General features: G+C 43.2%; 1 protein-coding gene across 1 annotated transcript in view; it reads left to right on the top strand.

Moving 5' to 3' along the window:
* The window catches only part of ARMH4 (armadillo like helical domain containing 4), a 93,614-nt gene that overhangs the window by 10,441 nt on the left and 57,639 nt on the right, over positions 1-25,534 (top strand). The window contains exons 3-5 of the mRNA XM_070749758.1: positions 7,225-8,555; positions 20,746-20,967; positions 24,187-24,378. Coding sequence (XP_070605859.1) covers positions 7,283-8,555; positions 20,746-20,967; positions 24,187-24,378 — 1,687 coding nt within the window. The 5' untranslated portion in view covers positions 7,225-7,282. The remainder of the gene's footprint in view (positions 1-7,224; positions 8,556-20,745; positions 20,968-24,186; positions 24,379-25,534) is intronic.

Consider the following 25,534-nt stretch of genomic DNA (forward strand, 5'->3'; position numbering starts at 1 on the left):
TTCCTTCAGACCTTCTGAACTAACAATGTGGCAATCTGGACCCCATCACCTGAATAGTTAAAATAGATAGGAATCTCTGTGGAACAGTTTAGCCAGTGTTTTAGGAGATCCATACTTGGTCTTGGTTTATTGCAGAAGATAGTCAGAGTTGAACATAGTGGTTAGTCCTTGGAAGCGAAACCGCCACCGAAGAACAGATATTATGGTATACCGAGAAACAAACACACACAAACAAACATATATGTACAAAAGGGTATACAGTATTACATCTCAGTTTTATATTGTTGCCATGGATACATCCATATAAAGATCCCAGGATTTGAACTCAACTCAAAGGCTTGACTTTTGGCAATTAATTTCCTCTGATTAGAGCCATGTTGAACAGCTCTCTTCTCTTCATTTCTTTCTACCAGAAAGAAAAATAATGATTATGTTGGCTACCTATTTCTTGGTCTTCTCTTTCAAATGCCCTTGCTTGCTCTATGTCCTTTTTAAAGAGATGTCTCCTCTAAGCTCATTCAAAGTTCATTCTTTAAGTGTTTTCCCCATTATCTACTTTCTTTAAGTTAACTCCTCTTCCATTAACAGTTGAAAGTACCCTCTCAATACACTGCTGTGAATATGTTTAATTATCTGCATTGATTGGGGCTTTCTGACTAAACCTAGCTGCAAGCAGTATCATATTGAAAAATGGCAGCTGGCAGCCTCAAGCATTTCTCTGTATTAGATGAAGCCAACAGGATGTCATCTCTCTCAAGCTTTTAGGATGGAGCTGTCTGCACTGACTGAATCTAATGCCTTTGTTGCTTTGGAACAATTTGGATGCCACTCACAGTTGTCCTTTCTAAACAATCAGAGCCTTATCCAAACTTTTATCTTCAGTTCCATCACTGACCTGTGTTTAACTCCATATGCTGATCTTTTTGTACGCTCCATCCATTCTTTCATGATGTTGAAAAGCCAGTTTCTTTCATTCTCTCTCTCCTTTAAAGTGACTGAGTTCCATAGCTCAATAATTCCTTGATATTTGGAGTTGCTAAGAGAAGATCTCTGTCCTTTAAGGATGGGTTTGGTACACTTGGTTTTTCTTTTATGTATGGAGGGTAAGGTAGTTGAAGGAAGATTCCACGTCTAGCAATATCTTGGATTATTTGTTACCCATTCTTGGGTATTAAATATTCCTGCTGGTACAGGAAATTCCAGGCAGCTGCTTTGGAAATGGAATATTGTAGCAGACTAGAATAGAAATATTTTAAATTTTGGCTATGTTAGAATATACCTCTACCTACAAATGCCTCTACTTACAAACTTTTCTAGATAAGAACCGGGTGATCAAGATTTTATTGCCTCTTCTCAAGAACCATTTTCAACGTACAAACCCGAGCCTCTGAAACAGTAACTGGAAAAGGCAGGGAGAAGCCTCTGTGGGGCCTCGCTAGGAATTTCCTGGGAGGAAACAGGGCTGGAAAAGGCAGGGAGAAGCCTCTGTGGGGCCGCTCTAGGAATCCCCTGGGAGGAAACAGGGCCTCCAGCCTCCCTGTGGTTTCCCCAATTGCATGCATTATTTGCTTTTACATTGATTCCAATGGGAAAAATTGCTTCTTCTTACAAACTTTTCTACTTAAGAACCTGGTCACAGAACGAATTAAGTTTGTAAGTAAAGGAATCATTGTATGTATATTTCAGAGGTCAGTTCCAATTGTTTATTCTGTTGTATAAGAATGTAAAATTTATGGGAATCAGTAGAGAAGATAGAAACTGCTGTCACAAAAGAGAAAGATTTCTGAGTAGACAAGAGGCATTGCTCAAAGAAGCATTTAAGATGCTGCAACCTCCCTTCTTGAAGTTGTTCGTTTAATTGATTTCATATACTTGTAAACCAATTATATTCTGCAGATTTAGAGAAGCCCGGAGAGATTGGATTGTTTAGATTCCTTTCAATACTGTTTCATACCTGAGAAGAGGACCAAATGGGTGGGTGTAGCATATCCATCCTTGGTCTTCTTGACTCTCAGCAGCCTTTGACACCACCAAACATGGTGACTGTCTGTAATGACTTTGGGGGTTGGGAGTGAACAGCCTTATGCTGGGTCTCCTCCTTTATCCAGAGTCAGTTCTGGTCAGTGTTGATGGAGTAAGGCTTTCTCCACTTCCATTTAACATCTCCAAGAAGCTGCTGTCTATGGTTTTATCTCAGGGGCTAGAGATTGTAGGCTGCAAGGGGAAAAACAGGCTTCAGCTCAACCCTAGAAGGACTAAGTGGCTGCACTGCTCTAAGCAGAACTGATGTGAAATCTGAGGATCCTTCTGGGCTTGCAACAGTTCAGTGATCAGGTGTCAGACAAGCCAGTGGGTTTTTGTACAAACTTCATCTTATACATCATCTGTTCCTTTTTCTGGATCAGGAGGCTCTGCTTACAGTGACTCACACCTTAGTCACCTGGGTGGATTACTGCAATGCACTGCACATATGGCTTCACTTGAAAAGCATCTGGAAGCTATAGCTGCTGTCAAATGCAGATATGAATGTATTTTAATGTGCACATGTAACTCTTCTGTCAATGAGCTGCCTTGGTTGGAGATGTGCTTCCAGATGCAATTCAAGATATTGGTGGCCAACTAGAAAGCTGTTCATGGTATAGGGCAGTGATGGCGAACCTTTTTCCCCTCGGGTACCGAAAGAGCGTGCACGTGTACTATCACATATGTGCGAGTGCCCACACCATAATTCAATGCCTGTGGAGGGCAAAAACAGCTTCCCATTCCCCCTGGAGGCCCTGTGGAGGCTGGAAATGGCCTGTTTTCCAACTTTTGGTGGGCCCAGTAGGCTTGTGTTTTGCCTTCCCCAGGCTCGAAAGGCTTTCCTGGAGCCGGGAGAGGGTAACAATGCCCTCTGCCATTCCCCGGAGGCTTTCTGGAAGCCAAAAATGTCCTCCCAGAGCCTCTGTGTGAGCCAAAAATCAGCTGGCCAGCACACACATGCACATTAGAGCTGAGCTAGGGCAACAACTCACATGACAACAGATATGGCTTCGCGTGCCACCTGTGACACCCGTGCCATAGGTTCGCCATCACTGGTATAGGTCCATGTCTACTTTGGGAGCCTCTTGTTCCAGTTTATTTTTACTCATCGAGTTAGATTCAGCATGAGAGACATTCGGTGGGTCCCGTCAATCAAAGAATGTCATGAAGAAGCAGGTGTTTTTAGTTGCTACCACTGCCTTATGGAATATAGTTCCTTCTCATTTATCATTATACATTTTAGCAAGCACTAAAAGTTTTCAGTCAACAGGCTTCAGCTTGTCTCCCAAGAAATAGGAAGCATGCTTTCTTATTTATTTATTTATTTATTTATTGGACTTAATATGACGCCTTTCTCCGAAGACTCAGGGCAGCTCACAACATATAAAAGAAATACAAAAATAATCCCAAAGCCCAATTATAAAAGTGATCTAAAAACCCCAAGTTATAAAACCATGCACCCACACACATTTACACCACGGTCATGCTGACGGACGGAGCAAGATGTTAGAGCCCTAAGGCCCCAAGCCTGCTGGCAAAGAGCCTTCCGTAAGGCCAGGAGAGCGGGGGCAGTGCGAATCTCCAGAGGGAGTTGGTTCCAGACGGTTGGAGCTGCCACAGAGAAGGCCCTTCCCCTGGGGCCCTCCAGTCGGCATTGCTTGGCTGACAGGACCCAGAGAAGGCCAACTCCATGGGCTCTGACCTGTTGCTAGGATACCACGTCAGGTCATAGTCCATGTCAGGTCATAGTCCATCTCCCTTACTTATTTCAGCTTGGAGTTTTCTTAAACCCACTTGGAAGTGATGCAGATAGAATTTAGTATATTTTCTCTTCCATCTAAAGCAGGGGTTTCAAACCTGCGGCCCGTAGGTAAGATGCGTCAGGTGCTAGCCACGGCCATCCGTGCTTTAGCAAAGGGGGGAAAGTTGGCGGTACCTCACAGGATAACAATAATTCGTCATGAGTTTGACACTCCCTGATCTAATACATGTGCTTTCTAGATCAGGGGTAGGCAAACTTGGCTGTTCTATGAGTTGTGGACTTCAACTCCCAGAATTCCTGAGCCAGTCATGCTAGCTCAGGAATTCTGGGAGTTGAAGTCCACATATCGTAGAAGAGCCAACTTTGCCTGCCCGTGTTCTAGATCCTAACCTTGGCAACTTGAAGATATCTGGACTTCAACTCCCAGAATTTCCCAGCCAAATATCTTCAAGTTGCCAAGGTTGGGAAACACTGTTCTAGATCAGTGTTTCCCAACCTTTTTGGAGCCGCGGCACATTTTTCATATTTTCAAAATCCTGGGGAACATTGAAGGGGGGGGGGGCTAAAAAAAGTTTGGACAAAAAAGTCTCTCTTCCTCCCTTTCGCTCTATTTCTCTCTCCCTCCCTCTTTCTCTCTCTTCCTTCCTTTCTCTCTCCATCCCTCTTTCTTTCTCTTTTCCTTCCCCTCTTTCTCCCTCCTTCCCTCCCTCTATGTCTTTCTTTCTCCCTCCTTCCCCCCTCTTGCTCTCTCTCTCTTGCTTTCTCTCTCTCTCTGTCTCTCTTGCTATCTCTCTCTCTCTTTCTCTCTGTCTGTCTCTCTTGCTATCTCTCTTTCTCTCTCTGTCTCTCTTGCCATCTCTCTTTCTCTCTCTCTCTTTCTCTCTTGCTATCTTTCTCTCTCTCTCTCTTGTATCTCTCTCTCTCTCTTGCTATCTCTCTCTCCCTCTCTTTTTCTCTCTCTCTTGCTATCTCTCTTTCTTTCTCTTTCTCTCTGTCTCTCTTGCTATCTCTTTCTTTCTCTCTCTCTCTTGCTATCTTTCTTCTCTCTCTCTCTTGCTATCTCTCTTTCTCTCTCTTGCTATCTCTCTTTCTTTCTCTCTCTCTCTCTTGCTATATATCTCTCTCTCTTGCTATCTCTCTTTCTCTCTCTCATTTGCTATCTCTCTCTCTCTCTCCCTTTCTCTCTCATTCCTTTCTCTCCCTCTTTCCTTTCTATCTCTCTTTCTTTTTCTCCCTCCTTCATATCTTCTTTCTCTCCCCCCTTCCTCCCTCTTTCCTTTCTCCCCCTCCCTTTCTCTTCCTTTTTCTCTATCTTTTCTACCTCTTACTCTTTCTTTCTCTCCCTCCTTCATCCAATTTTCTCTCCCTCCCTTTCTTTCTCTTTCCTTTTTCTCCCTCCCTTGTTCTCCCCTGGGGTTGCCTGTGCCTGCCCTGCACCACCCAACATGGACGGACAGCCCCCGGTCGTCGGTTCGTCGCCCCCCCCACGGAGGGAGATCAGGCTGGCGAGGGCGGTAGATCTGCGTCCCCAGCCACCGGAGGGAAATCGGGGCGGCGAATCTACCTCCCCAGCCGGGTGGAGGGAAATCGGGCTGGCAAAGGCGGTGGATCCGCGTCCCCAACCACCGGAGGGAAATCGGGGCGGCGAATCCACCTCCCCAGCCGGTGGAGGGAAATCGGGCTGGCAAAGGCGGTGGATCCGCGTCCCCAGCCACCGGAGGGAAATCGGGCTGGTGAAGGCGGTGGATCCGCGTCCCCAGCCACCGGAGGGAAATCGGGCTGGCGGGGGCGGCGAATCCACCTCCCCAGTCGGGTGGAGGGAGATCGGGCTGGCAAGGGCGGTGGATCCGCGTCCCCAGCCGTGCGGAGGGAAATCGGGCAGGCGGGTGGCCGCGGCTCCCTGCGCGCCCCTGGAAAAGGGTGCGTGGGGGGCATTTTGCGGTGCGCTGGCGCAGGTGTGTGCAGCCTACAGGGAACGGTGCCTGGGGCCGCTGCAGCCAGCAGCCTCCTGTTTCTGCTGCCATTGCCCTCCCGCCGGGCCCCAAAGGACAATTGTTGCCACCCCTGCCAGGAAAGCTCCAGCTGGGTGGGGTGCTGCCAGTGGCTCCGCCCTGGAGCTCTTGCTCGCCGCTGCCATCCCCCAGCAACTGCCCGGGGCCGCTGCAGCCGGCAGCCTCCCGTTCCTGCTGCCATTGCCCTCCCGCCGGGCCCGAAAGGACACTTGTTGCCGCCTCCACTGGGAAGCTCCAGCTGGGCAGGGCGCTGCCGTTGCCTCCGCCCTGGAGTTCTTGCTTGCCGCCGCCATTCCCCAGCGACTGCCCGGGGCCGCTGCAGCAGGCAGCCTCCCGTTCCTGCTGCCAGTGTCCTCCCGCCGGACCCCAAAGGAGATTTGTTGCCGCCCCTGCCAGGGAAGCTCCAGCTGGGCGCGAAGAATAAAGCTCAGCTTCCGGTCTCAGAAGCTGAGCTTCGCGGCACACCTGATCATGTTCTAGATGATGCACAGCTGCTTTGATTGGAAGCTTTCTTTGTTATAACAGTCAAAGATGAGTTGGGTTCCATCACAGGACATCTTTTTTTAAAAAAAATTATTTACTGACACTCAGAATTTTTTTTTAATGTTTGGCTTTCACTTTGGAGAGATTCATACAAGGAGACAAACTTCCAGTATTCTGGTATCAAGATGTTTAGGGTTAGGACAATCATAACTGAGTTCACGCATTGCATGAAGCAATGGGTTTCCTTAGCCAGGGTTTATTGACTAAGCCACAATTAGTTTTGTTCAGAAGTTTTGAGACCCAGCTTCTGCAAAATGCATCTTGTTAATCCAATGAGGAAATGCTTTGAATGGGACTGAACCCCCCCCCCCCAAAAAAAGTAATTACAATAATAATGGGCCTATATTTCTTCCGCACAGATCCCAGTGACTGGTTAGGTCCCACAGAGTTGGCCTTCTCCGGGTCCTGTCGACTAAATAATATCATTTGGCGGGACCCAGGAGAAGAGCCTTCTCTGTGGCGGCCCCAACCCTCTGGAATCAGCTCCCCCGGAGATCAGAACTGCCCCCACCCTCCTTGCCTTTCATAAAGTTCTTAAGACCCATCTCTGCCGTCAGGCATGGGGGAACTGAGACATCTCCCCCGGGCCTATACAGTTTATACATGGTATGTTTGTGTATATGCTTGCTTTTAATAATGGGTTTTTTAGTGTTTTTTAAATTATTAGATTTGTTCTTACATTGTCTTTGTTATTGTTGTGAGCTGCCCCGAGTCTACGGAGAGGGGCGGCATACAAAGCTAATAAATAAATAAATAAAATAAATAAATAAATAGCAAAGTAACTATGAATACTAAAGTTTTATACGATATTTCAATTTAATTTAAAAAAATACTAATTTGAAAGGAATGGAAATCTGTTTTGCTCTGTTTTGTTTCATTCTGCAGGACTTGACTGACTGGCATAATTTGTTCTGCTCATTTCCATGCAAACGTTCCCTTGAACATGAGCAGCGTGCGGGGGCATCACATGTTCCTTGCCTTCTGCCTTATTCTACTCAACTTTGGCAGCTTGAAATGCCTTGTTTTAAGCCAAGAGAACGAAAGGCATGAAAGAGAACTGCAACTGGCATCACCAGCAGGGAACAGCTTAGCAGACACAAATGCATCAAATCCAGAGGGTAACGTAAGCTCATCCACGAATATAAGTAGCGCTGCTACATCTGAAAGCCTTTATGAAGCCTCAGTGGAGCCATCCAGGGGGTCATTAAACAGAGCCACAACTGTAAAAACAACCGTACCAACCATTCTGCATCTTCACAATCCCTCGGAGCATTCGGACGAGGATGCTTTTGCCAGCACAGGTCTGAAGATTGCTGCAGAAAGCGAAAGGCAAATCAGTCTCGATGGGCCCCATGAAGAACCGGATAAATATGGGACACAGGAAGCTTTAATTGCCACTGTTGTGACAATTCCAGATCTTCCTGTTGAAGATGATACACTTAGCTCTGTAAAAGAAACAGTGGAGGGAGGGGGGGAAGAAGGAAAAATAGATGGAGATCAGTTTACGCCAGGCGGTCTGGAGGAAGGTGCCCGTATTGACCCTTCGGACAATCCCAAGGTGACTATCCCAAAGGTAATAATTGGTTTTCCTGCTACAGCACCATCAAGCAACCTCTTCAAGAATCCGTTTCTTCCAACGAGCCCACCAGTTGATTTGACGAAAGGATCTGATGGAAATAGCTTCCCAACGATCTGGATGGGCACAGATGATGCTGCAGAGCCCAGGTTGTTGCCCGCAGATGCCTCCTTAAATTTGGAAGAGAACCAAAGGCCCTTGAAAGGCGTCTTAAGCCCTACTATGATGGCCACGCCGGGCTTGCTGCTAAGCGATGAGTGGGATGATACCAAATCAGAGCCTTCCAGCCAGGCGAAAGCTATGCATCCTTTGAAGATCAATCAACCTCAGATAGTGCAACCAACAGGACAGGAGGACGATGATGTGAAAAAGGACCCGTCGCCAAGATTACTGGCGACCACAGCAAAAGGAAGCCAAGATAATCAGAATGGGTCAGGTCAGGTAGAGGAATCAGCCAATACAAGCTTGAATCTTGCTCATACCATTGATCCACCTGACAAGGTTGGCGCCCAGTCTGAAAGTCCAGAGGAAAACGTAGATCCAACAGTGATCATCAGGCCTAGATTGTTTCCTGAGACTGTAACCACAACAGATGCAACCAAATCAGATGTCTTCCAAACCTTAGGACACCAATTAAGAGGTAATTCTCCCCCCCCTACTTTGCACTAATTGGTGCTTCTTGTTTTAGGATAACTTAAGAGTATGGACCACTGTTTGGTTTATGGCGTATACTGCAATGGTGCTATACATGATTCTTCCCTTTTTCAGATTCCTCATCTATCTAAAACATTCAGCGGAGATTTTATTTATTACAGCCCAATTTTTATATCTTTTCCCTTGTCAGTTTATTTATTTATTCGATTTTTATATTGCCCTTCACCTTAGACTCAGGGTGGCTTACAACATGTTAACAATAGCACTTTTTAACAGAGCCAGCATATTGCCCCCACAATCCATTGAGAGATTGCTTAGGCTTCCTTCTTTCTGTTTCCTTTTTTCTTTTTCTAAGAGGGAAAAGGTTCTCATTTTACTTATTTTTATTAGAATTTATTAATTTTCAATCTTTTAAAAAACAATAATGCAATAAATACAGTAAGTGATTCTGCATTGTTACATCATTGCATCTTCTTTTGAGCTTCATCACAATTTGTATATTTGAACGCACTATACTAATATTATGTTGTTGCAATAGCTAAAATACTTACACATTTCTATATACATATTTACATATTATGCTTCTATTTTAGCTCTTTCTTTTCATTTTTGTTTTTCCATGCTCGATCCAATGGCACCACTTATTCCATATTTCGAAATACTCTGAGTCTTTCTGGCCTCGCAAGTCAATTGTTAGCTGTCCATCTCAGCGCATTCATATATTTTATATTTTCATATTTTCGGGCGGTAGGAAAAGCAAGTAGGATGCTTGGCTGCATAGCTAGAGTTATAACAAGCAGAAAGAGGGAGATTGTGATCCTGCTGTATAGAGCGCTGGTGAGACCACATTTGGAGTACTGTGTTCAGTTCTGGAGACCTCACCTACAAAAAGATATTGACAAAATTGAACGGGTCCAAAGACGGGCTACAAGAATGGTGGAAGGTCTTAAGCATAAAACGTATCAGGAAACACTTAATGAACTCAATCTGTATAGTCTGGAGGACAGAAGGAAAAGGGGGGACATGATCAAAACAGTTAAATATGTTAAAGGGTTAAATAAGGTTCAGGAGGGAAGTGTTTTTAATAGGAAAGTGAACACAAGAACAAGGGGACACAATCTGAAGTTAGTTGGGGGAAAGATAAGAAGCAACGTGAAAAAATATTATTTTACTGAAAGAGTAGTAGATGTTTGGAACAAACTTTCAGCAGGCGCGGTTGGTAAATCCACAGTAACTGAATTTAAACATGCCTGGGATAAACACATACCTGTTCTAAGATAAAATACAGGAAATAGTATAAGGGCAGACTAGATGGACCATGAGGTCTTTTTCTGCCATCAGTCATCTATGTTTCTATGTTTCTTCTATATATATTTTTGTGCTTTCTGGGCTTTCCGTTTCTAATAATCTTCTGTTTCCAGGCTTCCCTGGAGCCTTGGGAGGGCAAAAACATCCTCCCCCGTCCTCCCGTAGGCCCTCTGGAAGTCGAAAACACTCTCCTGATGCAACTTCCATCATTCCCAACCAATCCAGTAGTCCAGTATTTCTGGAAGGTACCAGAAGAATCTAAGTCTAAATCTAAATCTTAAAGTCTACATTTATTTTTTTTGACAGCTTGATCTTGGCATGCTGAGGGATTTGATATGGAGGATGAGTCACATGCTGGTTGTAGGTGATTCACTGTTGATTCTTTGAAAAGCCTACAAAAGGCTCAGTATTTACACTGCCAACCCAACCAACAAAACCACATTATGTAATGGATAAACCTAGCTCCTGATTGTATAAGATGTTAGAGTTGGTGAACCAGATCCTTTTTCCTACTATTTGACATTTTAAAAAAAATAATAATACATTTTCAAAAATTTATGACTGCACTGTATAATAACACCTTTGAAAGGATGGAGAGCATATATTAACCTTCCCTTTCTTCTCGTTCTGAAGCAGTTGCTGTAGCTGCTCTGCTGCTACTTGGGAATTTTGGCAGCTGCCTTTTGCAGCCTCACTTCAGTGTTTGAATTCCCTTGGATATTTTGGCTGCTTCTGTGTTGCTGCAGTGAACTTCGGATGGGCCTGGGTCCAAGCTGGAGCCAATGTAACAAATGAATGAACTGTTTAAAAGCATTGTGCTGGGATGGTTGCCTGCAACCCCTAAGACTCTAATAAGACATAATGATCGACACCCTCTAAATATCCCTTTGTATTCAATATTAGAGAACGGAGCGTGCTCATAAACTACGTAGGCCGACAAAGGACAAACGCTTGCGTACTCTTATTAATTTCTTCAGCAATCTGATACAGAGATGAGGATCTCTTTTGGCTACATTATATTTTTTTTCTCGAAATTGCAGAAGATCTTGAGAAAAGTCTTCCTTAGCCTTTTAGAAGTAAAATAGAATAGAATAGAATTTTATTGGCCAAGTGTGATTGGACACACAAGGAATTTGTCTTAGTGCAGATGCTCTCAGCGTACATAAAAGAAAAAGATACATTTGTCAAGAATCATGTGGTACAACACTTAATGATTGTCATAAGGGTCAAATAAGCAATGAAGAAACAATCAATATTAATAAAAATCTTAGGAAACAAGCAACAAGTTACAGTCATATAGTCCTAAGCGGGAGGAAAAGGATGATAGGAACGATTAGAAAAAAATAGTAGAAATAGTGCAGATTTAGTAAAAGTTGTGACAGTGTTGAGGGAATTATTTGTTTAGTAGAGTGATGGCGTTCGAGAAAAAACTGTTCTTGTGTCTAGTTGTCTTGGTGTGCAGTGCTCTGCAGCGACGTTTTGAGGGTAGGAGTTGAAACAATTTGTGTCCAGGATGTGAGGGGTCAGTAAATATTTTCCCCGCCCTCTTTTTGACTCGTGCAGTATACAGGTCCTCAATGGAAGGCAGGTTGGCAGCAATTGTTTTTTCTGCAGTTCTGATTATCCTATAAAATATTCTGAGGCACTTTTTCTGTAGAAGGTGTGCCTCATTTATTTTTTTCAAAAGCCATAAGGAGTCTTGAGGCCCTTTAACAATTAACACATTTATTTCAATATTTGTTTTTCTGAACTGCATACATTCTATATCATATTATTAAGCTTTATGTCGAGTACAGTTGTTCCACAAGAAAAAGAGCTTTGGAAAACACTGAGGTTATTAAATGCAGAAAGATAATTAGGGCCATGGAGTTAGGCCCAAGCCATGGTGTTCTGTCGAGCTCTCTGGTAGAATCCTCCCAAAAAATGCACAGATACAATTTCAGACACACACACATTTGAAAATTCATAACAATGTTCTTTATACCAAAAATTCAAATAAACAGAGCACTCTTTTTGTGTAGCAAAGAGCACTTGTCTCCAAACAAATGGGTACTTTGTACAAGTCCCTTATCAGTTCTGTGAAACTTAGCTTGCAGCTGTGAGGAAATTCACAGTCCTTCTTCTTTCACAAAATGAAACACACTTTGCTCTAGGTTACTTTCAAAACGGGGAAAAATCAGCACACAAAAGTCAAAGTCAGTAAAGCAGTCATGAAACACAACGATCAGATAATCCTCCACAATGGCCAAACCCACTGGCTGCCATTTATAGCAGCCTCACTAATTACCACAGCCCCACCCAACCACAGGTGGCCTCATTTTCTTTGATAATAATATCTCAGTTGTTGCTGCCTATGCATCGCTCTCCTCATGCGTGGCTGTATCATTAACTCTTGTTCTGAATCCAAGGAGGAGCTAGATAATTCATCTCCTTCTGGGCTGTCTGCCACACACTCCTCCTCCCTGTCACTCATGTCTTCTTGGTCAGAGGAGCCTTCATCATCAGATTCCACCGGGGGGGGGGCAAAACAGGTCTGCAGCATGTGGATGTCTCCCCCACATCCACAGTCCTTGGGGCAGGAGCAGGGCCAGAGTTAACCACAACACATGGTGACTGTATGGACAGCCATCCGCCATCCAAATCTATTCCCAGTGAAAATCTGTAACTCAAACGTATCCCCGATCCCATCCATTTGTCTCATCTGTTATCTCTTCCTTCTTCTACTTCCCTAAACCTTGGACACAAAGTCATTTTTTCTAATCCACTTTTTCTTTGCCTCACATCCAGTAGTGGGTTCCTACCAGTGTGAACGAAGACATAACATCGCACCAGTAGTAAAACTGCAGCTGTGTGTGCAGCTTCAGGTCTCCGGTGTGCATGTCCCAACGAGATTTTGCTTCTCCACATGCTCAGGAAGCAAAATCTCACGAGGGCATGCACATGTGTGTGAGATTTCGGTGATTTTTTGCTGTGCGCGCAGTGTACCAGTAGCAGCAGTAGTGGCAACCCCTGCCTGGTAACATCCCTAAAATATTTCCAGTTATTCCAATAATAATAATTTAATAAATAATAATAATTTATTAGATTTGTATGCCACCCCTCTCCGGAGACTCGGGGCGGCTCACAACAATAATAAAAACAATGTGACAATGTAAACAAATCTAATATTAAAAAGGCATCTAAAAACCCATCATTTAAAAACCATGCAACACACGCATACCATACATAAAATTATATTAGCCTGGGGGAGATGTCTCAATTCCCCCATGCCTGGCGATACAGGTGGGTCTTAAGTACTTTGCGAAAGACAATGAAGGTGGGGGCAGTGCGAATCTCTGGAGGGAGCTGATTCCAGAGGGCCGGGGCCGCCACAGAGAAGGCTCTTCCCTTGGGCCCCGCCAGACAACATTGTTTAGTCGATGGGACCTGGAGAAGGCCAACTCTGTGGAACCTTATCGGCTGCTGGGATTCGTGTGGCAGAAGATGGAGTCTTCTGCGGATTTTACTCCATTAGTTGTTGCTGACTGTAGGGGGTGATGCTCGTCTTCATTTGAAGGACATTTCTGTGGTCAGGTGGCCATCATAATGTAATGCAGCATCTTACCTTCCTACCAAAGTGGTGCCTATTTATTTACTTGCATTTGCATGCTGTCGAACTGCTAGGATTATTTATTTATTTTACTAATTGGATTTATATGCCGCCCCTCTCCGAGGACTCAGGACGGCTTACAATATATAAGAACAATAAAACACAATGGCTAAATCCATTTAATTAAAACTAGCTAACTAGGTTGGCTGGAGCTGGGGTGAGGATGGGAGTTTATCCCATCACATTGCCCCCTAGTTTAAGATTTTAGTGTTGAAAGCCTTGTCACGATAAACTCTTGGACCTTTCTATTTCAGTAAGGATGTTATTAAACATCTTTTTTTCAGTTTCATTCCATACTTGTTGAAATAGAGCTGTTGAGAATTGAAACTGTAGAAAAGATATTTTTACCTAATCAACAAAAGATTGAGAAAACAAAAAAGTAATTGAATCAATTGTAATTCTTTATAAGGAATAGGGGGGGGGGGGGTCTATTCTCCAGAAGATGGATTCAGGAGTTGCCATATTTATTATTTAAGTTAAATTCCAGAAAACAGGCTTGCTGCATTTTCACAAGTAAGAAGTCATGTTTTGCTTTTCTATTCCATTTGAAAGAGCCATCTGGGGTTGATAAAAGTAAACAGTATGGATCTGAGAAAATAATTTGTCACCCAACTGGGACTTTAGTTGGTAGGACAGCTTGTATCTCCAGTCCATATGTAATAGTGAGAGCATCAAAGATGAACTTACACTATAAAGAACATTCATGATATAAAAATTGAGGTTATTTCACTGTACCAAATCCTGTAAAAGGATAATTTGACCTTCACTTCCTTTCAAAAGCCTATCAAAATTCTTATTGCATTACCAACGCATTCGGGTTCATTTGTGCTTTCTTGTGAGAGGTAATAGTTATCTCTTAAAGTTCTACCACAGTCTTTTCAAGAGAGTCACTAGAGTTACTCTTTCAACTTACGGTTTCTGAAGTACATTTGAATTGCCAAAATCCTCTGTAATGGTTTCAGTCATAAGAAGGTGTTTTAAAAGTTACAGTGCTACTGTGTTTTCCCTACAAAATAAGACCTAACCAAAAACAAGACCTACCCTGATTTTTAAGCATGTACCTATTATAAGCCCTACCCCCAAAATAAGCCCCAGTGAAGGGTGGCACGGGCAGCACAGGAGATGGTGAACGCAGGAGGGCTGATGCGTCTGGTCCAAACGGCAGGTGGAGGCAGACTCGGGGGAGGAGGCATGCCATCTAGATGAGCCGCGTGAGCTGCGGGGAAGCCAAGAATCGGTGGGATCTTCATCTTCACGTCTCTTGGCTTCTCTTTGCCCCGCATAGGACGTTGGAATCACTTGCCTTCTGCCCTGTGGCCCTGCTTCCATGTGCTTCTATTGCTGCTGTGTGAAGACTAGTCTCCCGTGGCCAACTCTTGGCTTTCCCATGGCCCATGTGGCATATTCGGATCGCCTGCCTCCCCCTCATGCTTCTGCCTCTGTCTGCTGCTTGGACAGGTAATCAACTCACCTGCCCTGTGCAGGCTGAGCAGCCCCAGAATGTGCTGACCAAGGGACTGGCCGGCTTCAGCTGCTACCAGATATTGTCGATCTATGCACTTGCTGCCTCTTGTAGATGCCTCTTGTAGATGCACCAGGGGAGCAGGGCACCCAATGACTCTGACATTGTGTTTCCCCCAAAATAAGCCCTAATATTTATTTTGGAGCCCCCCAAAATATAAGACCAGGTCTTATTTTCAGGGAGACAGAGTCTCTTGGTACTTATCATTACTTGGTTCCAAGAGTCATGATGAGTACCAAACATTTTTTTCCAAAAGAGTCACAACACAGCCAACACCGACAAGTTCTAGCTTGTACCAAACAAACGATGCAAAATGTTCATGTCAACATGTGTTGAGTACCAAATTTGATGAGTTTTAAAGCACTTGAGTACCAAAGTACCACTGTATAAGCAATTCAAGATTGAACATCTTGTCTGGAATCTCAGAAGAGTTAAGAGTTAATACAAATTTTGGGAGTTTTTCAGAGACAGGAAGGGCTGTGCCATCATTTTTAGCTTCTTTTTTCCTTCATTAAACAAAGGTGATGTTTGGAAAGTGGGAGGTTATTTCCTTTTCAGACAGTACGCTTTACAACCCAGAATGTGCTCACAAATAGTCTAAGGAAAGAAATAAGAGAAAACAAACTTATTTGCCTATTAGTTCATTCATTCAATCATTCATTCAATCATTCATTCATTCATTCATTCATTCATTCATTCATTCATTCATTCATTCATTTATCCGATTTCTATGCCGCCCTTCTCCTGAGGCTCAGGGTGGTTTACAACAGGTAATATAAACATTGTAGAAATAGTTAAAACCAACTAAACAGATTCAAACATCATGCATCAGACACTCATTGGGTGGGGCATGGTATTAAGATTTCAATGGCCCCAAGCCTGCTGGCAGAGATGGGTCTTTAAAACTTTACAGAAGGCAGGGAGACCGGAGGCAGTACGGATCTCTGGAGGGAGCTCGTTCCATAGGGCCGGGGCTGCCACAAAAAAGGCTCTTCCCCTAGGCCCTGCCATGCAACATTGCCTGCTGACAGGACCTGGAGAAAGCCAATTCTGTGGGACCTGACCAGCCATTGGGATGTATGAGGCAAAAGACGGTCCTGTAAGTAATCTGGTCCCATGCCATGTAGTTACCAAGCTGTTCGGAATTAGTGGATAATTTTCAAAGTTGATCAGAAAATTGAGATTGTGGAACATACAATTGCCATTGAAAACTGAAAATCTCCATCAAATTTTGTTTTGAAATCTGTGATCTTTGATATTCTGATATCTTTTCTGCATCAGCCACATCTCTTATCTCTTTCCAAAGTTTTCAAATTCTTTTTTGCACAAACTAATCACACGCCTGTTCCTTATACATAGTGCACAAATTTCTTATAGGATATACATATTTCCAGGGACATATTCCAGCAATATTTTTTGCAATAATTAATGTATGTATAAATCCAAATGTTTTTCATAAACAGTTGAATTCAAATGCTGGAAATATGCTTTAACAATCAGGGCCGCCATCAGGAATTTTGGGGCCCCATACAGCCTAAGTGTCTGGGCCCCCCCCTGCCATTTTAAAACTACTGTCCCCCAAATCCCGTGCCATGCCACCATGGCCACACACCCTGGACAAGCCCTCCCCCGGCCCTCTGAGGTCAAACACAGCCCTGATGTGGCCCTCAATGAAATTGAGTTTGACACCCCTGGCCTAGAGGCTAAATCCTATGAACAAGGGCTAAGAGAACGAGTATGTTTAGCTCAACAAATAGAAAACTGAGGGGGAATATAATAGTAGTTTCCCAATCCTTAAAGGGCTGCCACAGAGCAGATGGCATCTATTTATTATCCATGCCACCTGAAGGTAGTACAAGAAGCAATGGGCAGAACCTCACCAAGAAGAAATGCAATCTGGAAATAAGGAAAAACTTGGGACTGGGCGGCGCATATGTGTGTGTGTGTGTGTGTGTGTGTGTGTGTGTGTGTGTGTATAAATAAATAAATAAATAAATAAATAAATAAATAAATAATCTTTCTCACTCTCGCTGGCGAAGGTTTTTCTTACTTTGAATGTTCCGGACGGCTGGCAGGGGGATGAGGAGAGCGCGCGCCGGCCCGCGCACCCGACATTGAAAATCGCCTTCGCCGGCCCCCGCTGTGAGAATGCCTGCCCCGCCTCTCCTGCAGCCCCCTTGCTGAGAGCCCGGGACAAAAGTGCTCTTGGCGAAGGCAGCGGCGAGTAGCCAGAGGCGCGAGGGGGCTAGAGGCGTGGGGATGTGGGGGTGGCCGCAGCTTCATGTGCGCCCTTGGAAAAGGGTGCGCGGGGGGCATTTGGGGGTGCGCTGGCGCAGGTGTGCGCAGCCTACAGGGAACGGTGCTGGGCACAATGACTGCTGTGGGCGCCAGGGGGCCGGCACATGGTGGCGGGCCAAAACCGCCCCCCCCATTTTTCAATTTGGCCGGGCCCCTGACGCCAGTAGCAGTAATACTGGCCTATCGGCGGCTCTGTTAACAATATGCTAACATAATTTAATTCTTATCTCAAAAACTTGTTAACAGCGCTATGAACATTCATCTAGTATGGAGCAACAAGAAAACATAGCAATAGCAATAACACTTAGACTTATATACTGCTTCATACTGCTTTACAGTCCTCCCTAAGCCGTTTACAGAGTTAGCATATTGCACCCAACAATCTGGGTTCAATCTCGGGATTTCTTGGGATTTCTCTTAGGACTAATTACCATATTTTTCAGTGTGTGAGACATACCTTTTTCCCTCCTGAAAGAGGCTGAAAATGTGGGTGCTGCTTATACTGTACTCTGAATGTAACTTTTTTGAAGCTTCCCCACCCAGCCCTAATGAGGTGCAAACAATCTTCCCAGTTCTTACCAGCTTATAGGCTTTTTCATTGCTACTCTCCGAAGGTTTTTTCCAGCCCTAAGTTTTTGCAGGCTTTTTTCATTGCTTCTCCCTCTGAAGAAGGTTTTTTTCAGCCCTAACCAGGAGATAAAATAATGTGCTGAAGCTGACTAGACTAAGGACACTAGCCTGATAAATACCTGGTAGGCAGATTTTCCTCCCCTATTTCCCCCCCCCCCCAAAAAAACCTAAGGTGTATCTTATACTCTGGTGTATCTTATACGCTGAAAAATACGGTAAGTCTGATCTAGCTTAATGTTGAGGGCGATCAGTCCATCATTGCTGCCACCTGCTGTTCATGATTAACAAAATGTGATTAAAAAACAAAACCCTCTGCAGTATTTCTACTTTTATTTACTATATTATTATGGTTGGGTGCCTGGTCAGATGTTTACTGGATTTAGCATTTTTAAGCCTGCCTATTATTGTTTGATGGTGTTAGGATATTGTTGCAGGATGCAAACTCTTTCAAGGAAAGCTGCCTTTGTAAATAATTGATGGTGATTTTGCCAGTGTGCCAATGATATTCAAGTAGTACTCCAGATGTTTTGGATTGCACCTATGGTGCCTGTAACTTTTGGTGCTATCTTTGCCTTCTTTTGCCAGAGTCATTCTACTTTTATTTGCAGATCTTTGTATTTTGTGATTTTTTTTCTCCAGTTCTTTCTCTTCTATTCCATTTTTTTCCAGGTACTGTTACATCTATCGAGATTTTTCATCTTTCTTATCAATAGTTGCTAAGTTTGGGGTGTTTGCTTGTCTGTACTTTGCAGTCCTAGAGCACTTTTAACCTCTTTGTTTGTTATTATTTTATCTATTTTGTGATCTCACCAGTTCTTGCTTGCAGACAAAAGTCCAATTAATAAATAAAAGATATTTCATGTAGATATATCAATGCACCATTGCTGTTACTTTGTCATGCTGTTGTTTGTAGTCAGTCTGTACAATCTTGCAGCAGCTAACTAGGTGGTCCATCCTTTCTTTAGCTCCTATGCAGAGTTGACTTTTGCTCTATGTTGCTGTACTTTAAAATGTTTGGCTTTGTATGCATTTCTTCTTAAGGCTTGGTCTTGTGCTGCCAGAATTAACCCTTTTGTCTCCTTCCATTTTTCTGCTCTTAACCATTGCCAGGTCGAGTTGCTATGTGCTTTGTCCGCTAGTTTTTGCGTACTACTGGTAGTCATATAATAGTTTGCCTTGCCATGTCTCTTTTCTACTTTTATTTGTCAAGTAGTCATATAATACTGTACTTTGCCTTGCCATGTCTCTTTTCTAATTTTATTTGTCAAGTAGTCATATAATAGTTTGCCTTGCCATGTCTCTTTTCTAATTTTATTGCTAATTATTATTATTGCCATCTATCCAAAATGATCTTTTTATTGTTATGGTTCAGAGATCACATGAAGTCATATCCAGCAGGAGTGAAATTCAACAGGACCCGGATTGTGGGGCCAATATGCTGGCTCTGTTAAAAAGTGCTATTGCTAACATGTTGTAAGCCGCCCTGAGTCTAAGGAGAAGGGCGGCATAAAAATCAATCAATCAATCAAATAAATAAATAAATATTTTTTTTGAATTCTGTGGGTGTGGCTTAGTGGGCACGGCAGGGGAAGGATACTGAAAAATCTCCATTATTTATTTGCTTGTTTGTTTGTTATTATTGGGATTTATATGCCACCACTCTCCGCAGACTCGGGGCGGCTTACAACATTACCACCCCGCTCCAAGGAAGGATACTGCAAAATCTCCATTCCCACCCCACTCTGGGGCCAGCGAGAGGTGGCATTTGCCAGTTCTCCAAACTACTAAAAATTTCCACTACTGATTCTCCAGAACCTGCCAGAACCTGCTGAATTTCACCCCTGTTGTGCAGCAGCGGAAACCTTCAATTCTCACTGTTGAACTAGAGCGGACATCAGATCTAAGCAGCATGGTTAATAGGAAGGATTTTCAGAATTGGTTCAGTGACATCTTGAGGGCGATGTGGGCGAACCAACTTAGGTGAACAAAGGGGTTTTGCATCCACTTTTCCTTATGCCAAATAGGAACTTCAAAGCTTTTTCTTAAGGTTTTTTTTAAAACATTTTAAATGCTACTGCACTGACTGCCGATCAGTTTCCGGTCACAATTCAAAGTGTTGGTTATGACCTATAAAGCCCTACATGGCATCGGACCAGAATACCTTTGGAACCGCCTTCTGCCACACGAATCCCAGCAACTGATAAGGTCCCACAGATTTGGCCTTCTCCGGGTCCCGTCGACTAAGTGGGGCCCAGGGGAAGAGCCTTCTCTGTGGCGGCCCCAGCTCTCTGGAATCAACTCCCCCTGGAGATTAGAACTGCCCCCACCCTCCTTGCCTTTCGCAAGTTACTTAAGATGCACCTTTTTCGCCAGGCATGGGGTAACAGATACCCTGAGCATATATAGTTTTATGAATGGTATGATTGTATTGAATGGTTCTTAATGATAGTCTTTTAAAATATTTTGTTTCCTTTTAAATATTGGATTTGTACATTGTTGTGAGATGGGTGGCATATAAATCTAATAAATTATTATTATTATTATTATTATTATTATTATTTGTTATTGTCTTAAATATCTTATATTGAAGATTTTAAATTGTTTTTGTGATCATTAACTGTGATAGTGGTTTACGTGCATTTATATCGTCTAATTATAATGCAAGATATATTAGAAAGACAATTTCCTTTGAAAAACAGAATATAAACAAATAAATGAGCAAGAACCATAGTTTTGAACCTCTTTTTCAATCCCTCTTTTTTATTGAAGCAACAGCCACAGCCTTCCCTGGTACTGCTAATGTGCCATCAACTGACCTACCTACCCAGGAGATTACAGAATCACAAAATGCGATGGAGAAAGAAATAGAGTTGGCAACTCAAATAACAACGGTTTCCAGCACTGCCCAACTCTTCCGGATATTAGAAACAGTTGCTCCTTCAGGCTCTTCTCCTTCTATTCATCTCCCAGTGAAAATGGTGGAAGTTAAAGGTTGGTTGGATTCTTCCCCCTCTCTTAATTTAATTCTATGTCAGTCTCATGATGCCTCTGTCGAATAGTTGATGGGAGAGATCTTTCTATGTCAGTGATGGCGAACCTTTTTGGAACCGAATGTCAAATCGCATGTATGTGCTCGTTGGAGCCACACACACCAAAAGCTGAGGTTCTGTGTGCATGCACACCCAACTGTCAGCTGTCAGGTTTTGGCACCGACATGCACACAAATGGAACACATTCTGGATAAGTTGAACTTCCGAGTTTTGGTGTGCATGCGCACCTGACCGTCAGCTGGCTGGCACATGTGCACACACTGGTTCTCGGCACGGCCACGCGTGCAAAGGACATCTGATTGTCACACATGCATGCATGCCAGAAATCCAGAAGACAAACAGGCAAGGCTTCCTGTGCTACTTTGGGCATATGTGCCATAGGTTTGCCATCACGGTTCTATGTGAGACTTTGGAAAGTTGCTTCTAATGCCGATAGGCAGAAGTCTCAGAAGTTGGCCAGAATTTCTGGGAGTTTCGGTCAATGGTTTCCGGTCACAATTCAAAGTGTTGGTTATGATCTATAAAGCCCTTCATGGCATTGGACCAGAATATCTCCGGGACCGTCTTCTGCCGCACGAATCCCAGCGACCAGTTAGGTCCCACAGAGTTGGCCTTCTCTGGGTCCTGTCGACTAAACAATGTCGTTTGGTGGGACCCAGGGGAAGAGCCTTCTCTGTGGTGGCCCTGACCCTCTGGAACCAACTCCCCCCAGATATCAGAGTTGCCCCCACCCTCCTTGCCTTTCGTAAGCTCCTTAAAACCCACCTCTGTCATCAGGCATGAGGGAACTGAGATATTCCCTTCCCCCTAGGCTTAAAAAAATTATGCATGGTATGGAAAGGGGCGGCATACAAATCAAATCAAATCAAATCAAATCTAAATAAATAAATAAATGGGCCATAGGATGTCCACCCTGGGCTAAGCCATGCATTATTATTATTATTGTTGTTGTTGTTATTATTTATTAGATTTGTATGGTGCCCTTCTCCGAAATTTATTTATTTATTTATATTTATTTATTATTTAGATTTGTATGCCGCCCCTCTCCGCAGACTCGGGGCGGCTATCAATTGGTGCTAAATGGACATCGTTTGGTTCTAAGCGTCATATAACAGTTAATCAGAAATAATTTTGGTCCTCTTGTAAGAGCTATTTTTATGTTTATTGTGGTTTAATGCTTGTAAGAAAAAAAAAATCGTAATTTTCTAGAGAGGTAAATACAGGTAGACCTCGACTTATGACCACAATCGAGCCCAACATTTATGTTGCTACATGAAAAATTTGTTAAATAGGTTTTGCCCCATTTTATGACTTTACTGGCCACGTTTGTTAAGTGAATCTCTGCAGTTTGTTAAGGGGATCACATGACCTTGAGATACTGAAACCGTCATAAATGTGAGTCAGTTGTCAAGCATTCGAATGTAAATCACATGAACATGGGAATGCTGCAACGGCTCTTTTCAATGCCGTTTAATTTGAATGGTCACGAAGTGAATGGTTGCAAGTCAGGGACTATCTGTAATCTGATCTAATGTAAGGCAATTTAGTATATTAATTGCCAGGGAAAAATGCATGGTTTTAAGAGTGCCAAATCTCATATCCGTTCACTCAAACATTAAGTTTTCTATTGAAGTGCTGTCCTAGTTAATAACCTTATAACCCCAGTTACCATAGTAGGCAGGAGGTGAGTAGGAAAAAAGCTTTTTTATTAGTTTTTAAACCACAAATTATATACTTTTGGAGTATTAGGATATTTAATGTATCAGTGCACGCTATAATGTTTATTTCTTTTTTTTGCATTTGTATAATGTTTGTGTTTGCAGTTTTTCTTAATTTCCCTATTATTGTATTTTGAAGCTTACATTATAAACTATTGTGATATATGTATGCTGAAAGATAACTGCCAAGTAAATTACTACATTATGTTAAATAGAGTTGCAATCAAGTAGATCAGTGTTTCTCAGTCTTGGTGGCTTGAAGATGTGCGGACTTCAACTCCCAGAATTCCCCAGCCATCAGAGCTTCTGGGAGTTGAAGTCCACACGCCTTCAAGGATTGAGATACATTGAACTAGATGGTAGAAGTTTTCTTTTAACTCTGATACTAAAACTCAAGATCACCCATTGAAAGAGAGACTTAGAAATTCAGGGTACATTAGAAGGACTTTGTATCCTCGTACGCCACATAATGAAATAGTGAAATTATTTATTGTAAGGGGTAAAGGTATTTGTCAATTAAAATATTACGGGGTCTTTGGTGCTCTCTGACCTTGCTTGTTTTCTTGTAGGTGTTTCATTACCCAAACTACGTCAGTGCAAGTGAGCTAGCATTGATAATGTTACCTGGTTGGGTAATGAAATGTCTGCACGAAAGAAGGAAGCCCAGAGAGCAGCAGGGATCCCTCATCTCAACCCTGGCCTACAATTAGGTCTACGGAGAGGGGCAGCATACAAATCTAATAAATGAATGAGTGAATGAATGAATGATTGATTGATTGGACTTGTATGCCGCCCCTCTCCGTGGACTCAGGGCGGCTCACAACATATAGCGAAACATAACAGTACAGTTATCCAATTAATATACTAAAAAGTTCTTAAAATTCTAACTTTAAAAACATTCATTTTCATTCATTCAGCAATCACACTAACAACATTTGCTGGACAAGGGAAGATTTAATGTCCCCAGGCCTGGCAGCGAAGATGTGTTTTTAAACTCTTGCGGAAGGCAAGGAGGGTGGGGGCAGTGCAAATCTCTGGGGGAGGTGATTCCAGAGGGCCGGGGCCGCCACAGAGAAGGCTCTTCCCCTAGGCCCCGTCAGCCGACATTGTTTGGTCGACGGGACCCTAAGGAGACCAACTCTGTGGGACCTCATCGGTCGCTGGGATTCATGCGGCAGAAGGCGGTCTCAGAGATATTATATTATACTCTTGTATCAATTGAAACAGCTTCAAAACATTTGGGACTCATCCCTAATTCATGTATTAAAAATTCCCACACATGCGAAATATATATTCTCACCTATTTCCATCCGCTAGGATTAGCTAGGGTTCTTATCTCCAGCTATTGGTTAAGGATGATGAAAATTTTAATATGAAACTTCTTTCTTAGCCACAGTCTGCTGCCTTATAGGTCTCACTTGTGATTCTTGCTTGGTTTCCAGAACCTGTCACCATCCCAGACAATAAAGAGATAATTTCTGTTACCTATATTCCCGCAACGCTGGCTGATCTGAGGATGCCAACTGAAATGACACTGCCGCCTTTGACATCTTCCACAAGGCAAACCACAGTTCTAGCTGGCCACCGAATTACCACAGCTTCAACTTATGGGTTGGAAAGGCTGGAATCAGAAGGTATTTAAGTAAGATGATTTGAACAGGGTATTTTTAAAATCTGAATACTCCCCAACAGGGATTGACTGTGAGAATGTAATGGTCCAAATATCTACCGTATATATACTGCTCAAAAAAATAAAGGGAACACTCAAATAACACATCCTAGATCTGAATGAATGAAATATTCTCATCGAATATTTTGTTCTGTACAAAGTTGAATGTGCACAACAGCATGTGAAATTAACTGTCAATCAGTGTTGCTTCCTAAGTGGACAGTTTGATTTCACAGAAGTTTGATTTACTTGGAGTTATATTGTGTTGCTTAAGTGTTCCCTTTATTTTTTTGAGCAGTGTAGTACTAAAACTCTAATGTCTGTTTGATTGTTCGTAACTTGGGTGAAAGAGTGTATCATAGGAAAACAATTTGGAATCGAAATTTCTCAAATATGTTATAGAACATGTCCAAGATGCAGGACCTACCTTCTTCGGGATTGAAATTTAGCAAAGTTGTAAGTAAGTTGTAAGTCTTAAACCTGTCTTAAGGCATAGAATCCAACTGGATGGCTTTGGAGTATGTAGTCATTTCCACTTAGCCTATGACAGTGATATTGAGTCTTTTTTGGCTCGGGTGCCAAAAGGGTGCGCGCATGCGTGATAGTGTGCTTGTACATGCCCGCACCCATAATGCAATGTCCTTGCCCCCCAACCCCAGCCTAGTATGTGCATAACTTGCGTTTGGCCTGTTGGGCTGTTTTTCCCCATCCCCAGGGTTCAGGAGGCTTTCCTGAAGCCTGGGGAGAGCAAAAAAAGCTGAAAAGAAGGCCAAAAAGCAGCAGACCAATGTGCGCATGCGCACTGGAGCTGACATAGGGCAATGCCACCTGTGCTCTCAGATATGGCTCATGCGTGCCACAGGTTTGCCTTCACTGGCCTAGGAAGAAGCCAATGATAAATTAGTTCTGGAAATGTTGCCTAGAAAATTGTGTGGGCTTTTGCAAGGAATCAAGACTGACTTGGAGGCAGATCCCTCTGTCTCTGTCTCTCTCCCCCTTTCTATTTACCTATCCATCTATCTATCTATCCATCCACCTATCCACCTATCCACCTGCCTACCTACCTACCTACCTACCCCTCTCTCTCTCTCTCAAAATATTCAAATATTCCTGTCCAGCAT

The sequence above is a fragment of the Erythrolamprus reginae genome, chromosome 1, assembly GCF_031021105.1.
Source record: "Erythrolamprus reginae isolate rEryReg1 chromosome 1, rEryReg1.hap1, whole genome shotgun sequence".
Lineage (NCBI taxonomy): Eukaryota > Metazoa > Chordata > Lepidosauria > Squamata > Dipsadidae > Erythrolamprus > Erythrolamprus reginae.